Source organism: Strix aluco, chromosome 4 (assembly GCF_031877795.1).
Source record: "Strix aluco isolate bStrAlu1 chromosome 4, bStrAlu1.hap1, whole genome shotgun sequence".
Classification (NCBI taxonomy): Eukaryota; Metazoa; Chordata; class Aves; order Strigiformes; family Strigidae; genus Strix; species Strix aluco.
In genome coordinates, this window is record NC_133934.1 from 84,517,149 (window position 1) to 84,529,813 (window position 12,665).

Genomic DNA, 12,665 nt, shown 5'->3' on the forward strand with positions numbered 1-12,665 from the left:
CCCAGTTTGTAGGTGAAAGAGGAGAGTCTGATGAGGTCTCATTACATGAGACAAAAGGAGCTACTCCCCGATATTTATGACACTGCCAGGAAAACAAAGCCAAATCTTCAGTGAGCCTCAAGTGCTACACATTCCACCAGACACTATGCCCTTAATAATGCTTGAGGATTTATAAACACTCTCTCAAACCAACCTCACTGCTTCTCCACCCTGCCATCAAGCCAATTCCCTTTAAGACATCACAGTTTTTGTCAATGGAGGTAATACAAGGGTCTCTGTTGGTGCTGGGGCTCTCCTTAAGACATGAAAAGAGAGAATGGCTTTAAAAGCATCTTTTTTTAGGTGCTGGGGGAAGAGGTAAGACCTGGCACAATTAAGAGACGGGATACATCTAAGCTTCATGTATGTTATATTTTTAAGTATTCTCACAATAAATTTGGAAAGATGCCTTAATGAGATGGGGATGACATTTGAAAGTGAAGGTTTTTAATTTGGGGAAGAGGGGAAAGAGCTGTTCAGTTTCTTTATGCGAATGCAATGTGAGTCACTTCACAGTTATCCTCTGTGGATTAATTCACTCTGCAGTGAATCTGCTTGTCTATTCAGACTGGAAGGCTTAGCTTGTCAGTGTTGCCATGAACAGAAGCTGTCAATAATGAATTCGCAGCTGCAGGTGACACATGCCTTAGAAATTCAATTAGCCAAAAAACATGTGGTACAAGAAATGGCTTTCCTAAATGATGTCAAGGGAGATCACAGGAAAAACTGTATTTGGCATATGGCTGTTCAGTATAACTGGGGCTGAACAGTTTAAATAGAATTTGTAAAACCACGCTCCCAGTTGCTGGGAGGAAGAGCAGAGTTTCTGCTAGTCTAGACCTATTCACTGTCAGGGTCACGGGAGGGCAGTAGCGCCCCCCCCCCCCCCCCCCCCCGAAGCTCCTGTTTCACCAAAAACAAAAGGGAGGGCCAACCTTTCAGCTGAAGGACCCTCTGATTAGCCTTCCCAAGATCCTTTCTTTGGGTGAATCTTTCACCTGCATGCACATCACCAGCACAGCCCAGCTCTGTTCCCCAATCATCCCTCTCACACCGTACATCCAGCACACAAAGAATATATCCAGGTGTGCAACCACACTGGTTCTTCGTTTTCACTCTCCAGGCTTTAGCACTGAAAGACTGTATTATCAAATATATGTTAATCATTGAAAACAAACAGAAGTAAATATGATAACGACAAGCCTGAAACACACAGAAAATGAAGTAGTGGATTTTTCACCTGAGTTTACAAAGCCATTATCCAAAACACCTATGCATAGAAAACAGTCAGAGGTCACAGCCTAAAGATAACTAACTACCTCAGATGAGGATCATTCAGCATATTCACAAAAAGTTTCATCTATCAGCTTTGAAATGGAGTAAGCAAATAATTCAAACCATGGTTCTAGTTTGTACAAAACCATTTCTTTCATTATCTTCAATTCCCTTTTTATTATGTTCTTACTCTGCTATAGATCTAATAGCACTCCTGCACGAGTGTGGGTAATGCCACTCATGCTCTGGCAGCTGTAGGATTTTTATAGGCATTTGGATTCAGAGTCACGTGCTCAAGGGAAAGTGAGAAGGAAGTTTCATTCAGCATACAGCATCACAGCTAACACTGCCCTATCTAAAATCATATTAAATCAGATATGCGAGATGACATAAAAAGCATGGGGATGGGAAAAGAGATAAGATGAAAATAGAAATGGGACCAGGAGAGTTGGAGAGAACAAGGAAGTCTCATTTCTGAAAAATAAGCATGCCCTCTCTCAAAAAAAAAAAAAAAAAAAAAGAAAAGCAAGGAGTTTTAAACCCAGAAATGCTCTTTATCTTTTTGGCAATGGATAATAAAGAATGATAACGCAGAAGGTAAAGGCCCTGCACTGCTTTATTTCTCCTCCATGAGTAAAATATCTGGTCAAGCAAGTAATGAAATGCAGACCACAGTGCACTTCCTATTTTGAGGTATGATGTGCAATGCCAGATTTTTGCTACTTTGTGAAGCAAATAAAGTCTCTCAGCATTAAAATATTTTCACAACTTCTCAATGTCATTTTGCCAGTTTCCTCTCATTTTCCATGAGAAATTGCCTACAACCATTTGAAGCTGATCAAAACCCTTTTCCACGAAAAGCAGACCGCACCCACACTCTCCCTTTTATTCCAAAGGCAAAATACAATTTGAAAACTATCTCTGCAGCTCTCCTCGCCCAGCTGCCTTCAGTCGGCACTGTGGGAACCTACAACCCATAGGACATAGCACTATTCTCAGTACTGGAGGATGAGGATGGTAAAACCGCCAAAGGTACCTGGGAACCAAGTGCCTTTGAGCTTGTGGGAGGCTGAGCCACAAGGCAGGCAGAATCAGTGGGCTGGTTCCTTAGCAAAGCTGAAACAACGGGCTTCAAAGGGCATAACAAAAAAAAAGCATGCATTTGCTGAACAACACACGTCCAACAACGCTGTTCCCCCTCTCCCACTGCTTTGCCAGCGTGAGCTTCAAGCCGCTTGAACCTACAGCACACGTCTGAGAAATCCAAGGCTTCTGCCTCCATCACACATGGCAAGTCAGACAGGTATTCTTGGGGTCAGCAAAAACAGATGGAGTACAACAAGGAATCTTGCTGTATCAAAATAATTACAAAGGGAAGAACCACTTCTCAAACACCTGGTTAAGAAGCAATTGTAATTCCAGCCATCCCCTTCCCTTAAAGTTTCCTAACAGTGTCCTTAACAACACACCTGCTCCTTGAAAAGCCACTGGACTTCACAGCAGGGCCCAAATGTAGGTGAGAGATGCTTTCTGAAATCTTCAGAAAAGCCTTCCCAACCACTCTAGCCACTGCCCTTTCCTTTTTCTCTCAGGTGAAAGCTACAAGAGACTAATCTAGCCTGGCTCAACTGCACCAGTCTCTACCATACGCTGCATATGATCTCTAACCAACTCAAGATGAAGGGAGGACTATACCAAAAAAAACCATATTCTGAAAAGTTATCTTCCCTCTGGCAAGAGAGACACTTAAGTAGTACAAGAGCAACCCCGTTATGTTCTGATCTGCAATACCCTGCACTCAAGCTTGCTGCAACCAATTGAAATGTCATTGAAACGTCTGGAAAAGAGCAATCCATGAAAATGATCAAAAGAGCAGAATGAAAGATGGAAGAGCACCTGAAGACAGAACTCTTAACTGCAGATTGAAACTGCAGATTCTAACTGCAGATTGAATCTAAGCCTCAAAACATTATTCATTTTTATATGAGGGGGCAAATGAAGAAGCTAGTGTTTTGTTCTCAAGAAAATAATTAGGACAAAGCTGCTCTCAGATGAGCACGAATAACCAAAGGTTTACATGCAACACATTTTGGTCTTTGGCCCAACTGCCACGTCTTCACTGCAACAACTGCAGCTTCCCATCCCACGTCTTTTGCAACATCCCTCTCAATCCTTGGCAGAGAAAGGATGAGTGTTGTGACCAGAATAAAGGTATGCTTGAGCTTGCTGCCCAGACTGCCTTCTGCTAGTAAGAAGAAACATGTAAGCAGAATTCTGATCGTTTTGCTCATAGCTGGGAGAAAGAGGGTATCTTCTTGGCTTGAATGCAGAATTTTACAGAACTTTTAGGATCTTGCTTATCATTGAGAATTCCACTTCAGCACCAAATTTACTTAAACTTTCAGAACTTGCTCAAAAGTCATTTGACAAAGCGGAAGACAGAATAGTGTCATGCTTCCCAAGGAAGCTAGGCTAAATCCATCTCGCAGAAATCGACAAGAAGTTTTCTGTTCACATTAATACTTTCCCGAGGGTCTACAGTGAGATCTTACAAACTTACTTCAGAGAACCCTGTGGTGTTTGCAGTCACTTACCACAAAGCCCCAAAACTTTCAACCAGTTCCAGCTGACCACAGAACTCACTGCACAGTCAGCTGTCCCAATATTCAGTGCGGATTCGGGGTTGCTGACCACCGGCACTCAGACTAACACTCTGCATGTACTAACTGCAGGTGCATCACCACTTGACCTTCTCAGCATATCATTTCCCCCCTTCTCCTTTTCAACAGTCTTTACAGGCAAAACAAAAATCATAGCAACAGCAGCAGTCTCTCTAACCGTAAAACCTGCTGCAGTCTCACTGAGAAAACCACAGAACCATGGCAAGCGTCGCATTTTCACCATTCAGACAGCCACCTCACCCATGTGAGCAAAAGCTAACCTCAAAATGCACCTTCTAAACACAATAATGCATGCCCAGACATCATTGCTTCTGGTAGTCTCTGCTCTTTGATCACCTGTTCTCCCACAGCTGAACTTACCCTGTCACCAACAGAGCCCCCCACCAATTGCACTCACCTCTAGGGGCTCAGAAGGGATTTCCAATTTAGATAGTTTGGCTTTGGCGTTCGCCTTCAAATCTGAGATTTTTTCATAGGGTTCTCCATGGTATTCCTCCAGGAGAGGTTTGAGCTCTGGTGATTCAACTGGTGTCTGATCTTGGCCATCCATTGGTCTGACATAGGCAGTTGGTTTCTGCTGCATTGCACTGGTTTTTGATGGCAAAGGTGGGGGAAAAGTCTGAGAGGAAGGCTGAGTGGTGCTGGTCAGGTTAACGGCTGAGCTGTCCTGACTTTCCTTCTCCTGTGATCCTGTCACTACGTCCTGAGATGGTTTTGTCTGACTGTAGGTCGGCCTATGACTTTTGCTGCTGTTCTGTGACCTGGAATTGATAGGCTGGCTGGAATGTAGAGGTGACAGGGGTGCCAATGGAGAAGGCAAAGATGACATCAACGGAGAAAGAGCCAAAATGGAGGTCTGCAGTTCATTAACACGACCTTCACCAACCGCATGCCTGTCATTTCTCTTGTGGTGAAAACCTGCGTGACTTTCCTGGCCACCACGATTGTGTTCTTGACCTTGGCTCTGACCGTTGGATAAGCCGTGACCCTTGGCGTGCAAACCTGAAGTCGGTTCTGTTCTCGATTGTGTCTTTTGGTAGTGAATGGATTGGCTTGGCGGGGGAGGAGCTACAACCGTAGGTCCCATGGGTGGATGGCAGGTTGTGCGGTGGAATGAAGATGGTAATGTATGGCTGGTCTTTTCAGGGAAGTATGGGCGATGAGGCTTTCCTTGTGGGATCAGAGGAGCAACACTTTTTGGAATCCCTATGAGCTTCCGATGGGATTTGTTGCTCATGAGCTCCTTGACCTCCTCATAGTTGCCCAGCATGTTCTGAATTCGGCTTGACAACTCATCTTCTTTATTAGTCTGCAACAGAAGAACAGAGAGGCGGAAATTTAAAAAGCATGCACCCCCCACCCCAAGAGATCCAGCTCAAGAAAAGACATTCTTCAGGATCTTATTTTAATCACCACGCATCACCAAAAGTGAAGTTATGTAAGCTCATCTTGGTCCTGAAAGCAGTCTCCCCAAAGCAAGTGGGACTGCTCTCGTCAGCATTAGTTCTTTTGAGCCAAGATCACAGGTGTGCCTGCAGTCCTCAGGAACACTAACATCAGACCAGTTTGCTTCAACCACAGCTGCAGACAAACAGGCAGCCAAGCTGCTCTCCAGCACTCTCCCTCAAACTCCCAGACTACAGGAGGCCCCCAAATAAATCTGCCCAACCCAAAGTCCGTACTGCGCTTGCACCATGTGCAGAGCTTTAAGCACATACTCTGATGAATTTAAGTTAAGCAGATGGGAAGATGTTGTGTTTGCATGTATCATGCTCAAGTATCTGCTATACTGTACGCAGAGGCCACAGCTCTCCTCTTCCACCCCAACCCTCTTTGCTACTCTCCCTCCACCACATGCTCCCCCACCATTACCTTGTAGGGTTCTGCAAAGAGGGGAGTCTTCTCAGGGAACCTGTCTTTCTCCTGCAGAGCCTCCTGATTCCGCCTCTCTCTCTCTCGAATACGCAGCAAGTTTCTGTCTTCGTTGTACAAGCTTTAGGAAAGAACGAAAGAAAGGATGGTTAACACTTTACACCAGTGTTACCAACAAGTATCTACTTTGTGCAGAAACCATGGTTTTCAGACAACAGTATACATCCAGCATCAAAATATTTTTTAAATCCACAGGGTGGTTACAACTGACAAATCAGTTATGTCAAGTATTTGCCGTACCACAAAGTAATGTAACATAAAAGGTACAGCATGCATCCTTCTCAGTGATTTCTACCCCTGATACCATACATCAAGAAGGGTGGGAAGGGAAAAACTATCCATCCATTTAGTTGTGAAACACAATTTGAGAAGTCAACATAGGTGGTAAGCGCATGAGCTGGCAAATCCAGTTGCAATGATCAATGTTAAAACTACCATTCTTGTTCTCCTCCAGGCTTCTGCCCCAACTCTTCACTTGAAAGTAAAAAAAAATCCACTGTTTTGAAGGTGGTGTCACTTTCAGAGGTTGAACTTTTCTTACTTTATAAACAGGCCTGAAAACTCGCTCTCTACTTTCAATGGACATTTGAAAGCTGCTTACTTGGCAAACCATGTAGTTGCATTTAAAGTCATCACATAAATGTATTTAAAAAGAAGGTCTCACAAATTTAGTAAACATAAAGTTGAATCCCCCTGTTCCTCCTCAACCACATACGTATGCACTCAATTCCACCAGCCCCACAGCAAAACAGCAATAAAGCAGTGTCACATGCACAGCAGGGTGACTTCGTGGAAAACCAGATTCTTTAGACTACACCTCCTCTGTGAAATACTACTGCAAAATAAGGGAATCTGTTGCTCTGACATTTATGGACATTTGGGAAGAAAAAGAATGCAGACATAGTATGTGGATGCAGATATTTCCTCTCCTATTTCTACTCTACTGCTGTCTACTGCATACATACAATTCCTATATGCTTCTTAGTAGACTCAACTTCGAGTGTCCCAGTTTGGAAGGGACCCAGCCTTTGTCCCAGCCTTGTCATCTCCACCAGTGCCATTTTCTCAAATACCACACCAGTAATCACCTGCTGAAGGTTTAATCATCCCTAAAGGAGAGGTAGAGGACCGGCTTTGCTGTAACAGTTAACCGAGAGGTCTGACTGCTGCAGAGGCGGTTTCCTGACTCAGTGTGAGCTCTGGAAAAGGATGCTGTCTGATGGCAAATTTCCATATATGGAACTGCAGCAAGGATGTATTTGTGCCACTTAAACAGAAAAACATATTCAGGGGTTAGACTGCGCACATTTAAAATAGTTTCCAACTTTGTTAGTGCTGAACTGTTTCCAAACATAGCACACCAGAAATTTCCAGTAAGCTTTCTGTACCCCACTTCTGCAAACAATTTTAAAAATCATTAAAAAAAAAATCACAGATCACCAATTCAGTAAACACACACAATCCTTCTGTTACAAACAACATATAATAGAAGCATTTCCTCTGTGCATCTGATGTCATTTTGCATGTCAGCAATTTCGTATCTATAATCAGTTAGTTGGCCAGTTGCCCTGTGTGTGCCAGGAAAGCTTTGTGCAGCCACGTATGAAAGACACCAACTGCAGAACACAAAAAAATTAGGAGGAAGCGTAAGGTAAACTAGAAGCAATCTTGGCTACACCTACTACTTGAAATTGTATGCATGCAAATGATTTTTTTAAGTGAATGCATTTCAAGTTGACAGCATTTTTTTAAACATATCTGTTCAAATTATCTGGAAAATTTTTACTGAATGAAACACCATTTTCCAAACATTCCGGGAAGTAAAGAATGATTCTGTAACTATCCTTCATATAAACTTCAAAAAAAATCCCTTGACAACAAGCATGAAAAAACCACAAAAGATGGTTTAAGAGCTAAGTCGCTGGCTTTTAGCATGAAAGAGATCTCTCAAACCTCCTCTTCACCCATCTGTGACACCACTGGCCCAGCATCAGGAACACCAACACCAACTGTAGAACAGTTTTCTAATTTTTTTTTTTTTTTTTTCCTGATAGGCACGATTTAACCTGGATCAATCAGCTCCTCCTCCCCCACCCCAGTCCCCAGTCCATTTTTCCTGTGGCTGCACAGGCACTGAAGCCAACACAGTGGGGAGGGCAAAGGAACAAAACCACTGCCCTTGGTGGCAGTCCTCAATTCTTACCATTTCCTAGTCTCTTTGCCCTGCAGTCAGCATCTTCCCTTAAATTATACAACTCTCTTGCAAGGAGCTCTTCTGATGCGTTCAGACTAATCAAGACTCTTACTGCAACCAGGTGCTCAGCCCCAGCTCTCCCTCACACACATTGACTTTCTCCTTTTGAACCTACCAAACATGTTTTTGAGACTAACAATAGTATTCAGCGTAATGCTGAAGGTACGAAAGGACAATTTTAAGTTAATTTTAACTCCTCCTCCTCAAGCATCACCTGTTTTCCCAGTCATGTTTTTCTGTGCCAGTTCTTCATACATGATTTTAATTGCTCAATAGACAGAGGGACATACAGGAAATTAAAAGATACAAAGGGATCTACTTTTTACAAGCATGACAAGTGTGTTAAAGCTCCTTCTCCCATTTCCTGTCTTTTGATATACATACACATTTTGGTCTGTACAATGTTGCTGACATCTCAGCCCACCCTGTTACTATTCCTGTCTTGTTCTACACCATGAATGCCAAGCACTCAGACCTACACAGTACTTTTTAATACAACTGCAACATTATATATACATACTTGGGTTTGTTTGTTTTCTCCCTAGTACTCATTAAATTAATCATGGTGTTGGCTGGAGTACACAGCATGCACAGATATTGTGCTAAACTTTCCCCAAAATAGATTTTGCTACTGCAATTTGCAGATTGTTGCATCACACTTCAGATCCAGGCTTCCCAAAGACAAGCTGCTGAGCTGGCATACCTCTCTGCTGAAGCCCTAGATGATAAGAAATGAAAGCAGTTTAAAATGCTCATCTAAACCATACATAAGGACAAAGCCACAGTCAATCCCTCTCTTTTTAAAACAGATTGTTTTAAAATGAGCCACTCTCATTTTATCTTCCCAGGTAAGAGATTGTTTGCCTCTTTCAGAGGGGATGGAGAAAGATATAAAAGCCACAAGGTTCCGTACAAGTCTCTTGGGGAACACTGTCAAGACTAAAAGAGTAACTTCTCTTCTAACAGACCCAGTCCCAACCTCCCTAACAACCTGTTACCTTTCAAAAACTCTAACGTCACTACTAGAGCACACCACATGACTTTATAATCTGCATTATTATTTAGTAAGGCACATGCAATAGCATTCAAATATTTGAGATCTTCCACGGTGCACTACTGTAGTAGTGGCCATTACTATAAAGCACTGAGGACTTTGAGTATTGGCCTCCGCATGCTATTATAGTCAAACATCCTATCTTGTAATGACTTCACTATGCCCTGCCTGTCCAGCTGTCAACAGCAATCCAAAATTTGCTCCCCTGATCAGGTTCTTCACGTAAGATTTATTATCACGGAGATAATGTAGATGAGCTTTCTTAAACAAAAAACACACGCAATACTTTAGATAGATCCAGTTATCAAGCTGGGTATCATTTGCACATGCCAGATGGCTGACATGGGGAGTCAGTGGGGATCCACATGTTCACCCATGTTCTCCCTTTGTATGATAAACCTACACAGAACATGACTTGGTATTAAGGGGTTTTTTTTCTATCGTTCCTGGGTAAATAGGACAGGAGTCATAAACTATTCAGATTACTATTCTTGCAGGAAAATACAAAACAGCATGCCACTATCAGCAGTAAACCAAGATTGAAAAGCATCAGTGATGATCCACAGATATCAGCACGTGTGTATCTTCCTGGCTGGTAGAGATCTAAGAGGTTGACTCACTCCACAGTGAGACTCTGCTGCAAAACAAACAAGTGGAAATTCTGACGGAGAGGTTTTATGTTTTGTTTGGTTGTTTCAACTTGCAGAGCAGAAGGGTGAACCAAAGCCCACCAAACTAGACAAAAAAAATTCTTATCGGTTTCAACGGACTTTGTGTTGGGCAATGAGAATGCATTCTTCAGTCATGCAAAACAGGCCTGACCTTGGGCACACATGAACAAACATCTGACAAAATGAAGGGAAGTCATTATTTGGACACTATACCTCAGCTTACAAGGTTCAGCTTCTGCACCTTTCAAAAAAAAAAAACCACCACCACCAAAACAAAACAAACACCCCCCCCCAGTAGCCCTCAATTATTCAAAGTTTTTTATAAATGTTAATCATAAACCAAAACATTAGCACAGTATTACTACTCATATATTTCATCCTCTTTACCACAAACTCTCTTGACAATAACATCAAGTCTTAATTATTACGACAAAGCAGAACATGTGTGTGCACATACACGCACAAGCAAAAATTTACTGCAAAGGAAGTAGCAGAACATCAGCCTGACATGTTAGAAGAACTGGGGAAAACCTCATGGCTATTTTTATTTGTTCTTCCAGAATAAAGTCTGCTGTCAGCACTGGCCAACCAGGGTTCTTGTTTTACATTACGCCTTCCTGTAAACGTCTCACTAGATCTCAACTTCGAGCAACAGAAGCTCATAACTCGCAAGCAGTTTAAAAACTAACAGTAGCAATAAAAATATTTTCAAAACCCAAACAAAACACCAAAACAAAACCAAAAACCCAAGCCACATATTATGACCCTGCAAATAGTTTTGTAGTAAAACACTGTGCTACATCCATGTGGATCGCGGATATCCTTCTATTTCTAGGCTGGCAAGCGTCCAAATTCAGAGCAATCAAGCTGTCTTGCTCTGAGGTTCTGATTACATTCAAACAAAAGGAAAACCCTAAACAACTGTAACTTGTGTCTCTTGCAGCAGTAATATTTACGATGAGAAGTAGCTACCTTTCCTATCTGTATCCCAACACAGTGTAAAACATCTTACACCCCGGTTGCTGCGAAAACAGCAGCTGTAATACCTCTAAAGGCCTTTTCTTTCCCTGAACCTTCCTTGACCCCAAGCTCTCTTCCCAGCAATAAATTCTTTGTAAAGAGTGTGTGAAGAAAAAGAGAGGAGGGATGGAGGGGAGGGGAAGGGCCACCGCCTTTTTGCCATAATGCCAGTTCCTGCAGGTTTAAAAGACGATGAACGTGCCTGCTCCGGGACAGCTGGGTGGCCACGAGTGCTCTCACACATAGAGGACTACCGGGCGCTGCTCAGTGAGGTTAGTCATGCGTCATTACTGCTGCAGACCTCTTCGTGCTCTCGCGGTGACTAGTGGTCCAGGCTGCTGGCCACGCACAGCTGACAACCCATTCAACCAGGCGAGGGGTCATTCCCCTTTGATCTGCTGTTCAGGATCGCTGTCCACCCTCCGCCTCCCTTTCTGAAATGGATGGATTTTCATTCAGAGTTTTACTCTGACCTCAGTGCTCAGAAGGAAGTACAGTTTTAAAAGTAAAAGCACAAGGGAATAAACACTGAGTAGCTATTTACTCGGTCATGTAGTTGAAAACACCAGCCCTCCTTTTGCTAAGTTACAGACAAGCCCTTAAACTACCTGAAGACAACAGCTAAAACTCAATTTAACTCGTGTATCTTATCATGTATGTGTCAAGTTTCTGCGCACGCTGCCTCATCTCATACTGAGGGGCTTTTATTTAAAAACAAGATGGCATTCCTAATTCAGAGCAGAAGCATCTGCTGTCTGTTGAAATGTTCACTTTTCTAATATAAGCCTGTAGTTATCCTAGTCCCAAAATCTGTGGAGACACTGTTTCCACCATTAACCTGTCCAGTTAGGGAATTTGTCCATATGCTCTTCAGCGCTTTTGAAAACCTGGGCTTTGCTGTAACTTAAAACACTACACTGTTTCCCCAAAGTCAGTGAACATACCCCTTATGTTCAACCAGGCAGATGAGGCCGAATGTCTGCCCTGAAACATTAGTTCAGTCTTGATGATCTTCAAACATGCTCCACAAGAAGTAAACACGTGCCCAAATCCCCCCTGTCCCACCCCCCAAAAAAAACCAAATCGTGCTTTGGTACACACTGAAGAGTAAAAATACTCCTAGGCTCAAAGCAGCCCATGCTGGCTCCAGTAGTAAGAGATTTGGTTCAAAAAGTTCAGCAAAGCATATACCCTGACCCACGACATCATCCAGGCATGGGTCTGTAACAGAAACTATGAAAATACCAATGTGCTCTGAAGCCACTCTCAGTGACATGACAATCCTTATTACAGAGTTTCAAATGCTGTTACATGACAACCCAGCCCATGACAACATTTTCAAAAAATACACTGGTGCAGGAAGAAATTCTGCCTCTCCTCCTGCCCCGTGTGTTCTCCGAATGAGAATGAAATTAAAATAAATACCTGCTTTAGTTTTAATTGTAGAAAGATCTGTTGCTGGCTCCCAAAAGGAATTATTCCAGCAGCAGGGAAAGGGGTGGAGAAAGGCTAAAAAACAAACACACCAACAACACTCACTTCCTTCTGAACGCGCAGAACCTCTTCCTCAGAAATATTAAGAGAGGACATTTCCTTTTAGTACAACTGCAGGAAATCACAAATTTATTGAAGCTGTTTTGTCATTAAAACGGACCCTTTTTTTATCATTAGAAGCTGCTGATCAACATTTCTCAAGACTGAGAGACATATTCTTGTTTAATTTCAAGGCAAGACACATT

General features: G+C 42.7%; 1 protein-coding gene across 3 annotated transcripts in view; it reads right to left on the reverse strand.

Moving 5' to 3' along the window:
• AFF1 (ALF transcription elongation factor 1) overlaps positions 1 to 12,665 on the reverse strand; it is a 114,965-nt gene that overhangs the window by 64,596 nt on the left and 37,704 nt on the right. For all 3 annotated transcript variants that reach the window (XM_074823865.1, XM_074823863.1, XM_074823864.1), the window contains exons 2-3: positions 5,868 to 5,988; positions 4,393 to 5,304 (exon numbers count right to left, since the gene is read on the reverse strand). In XM_074823865.1, coding sequence (XP_074679966.1) covers positions 4,393 to 5,304; positions 5,868 to 5,988 — 1,033 coding nt within the window. The remainder of the gene's footprint in view (positions 1 to 4,392; positions 5,305 to 5,867; positions 5,989 to 12,665) is intronic.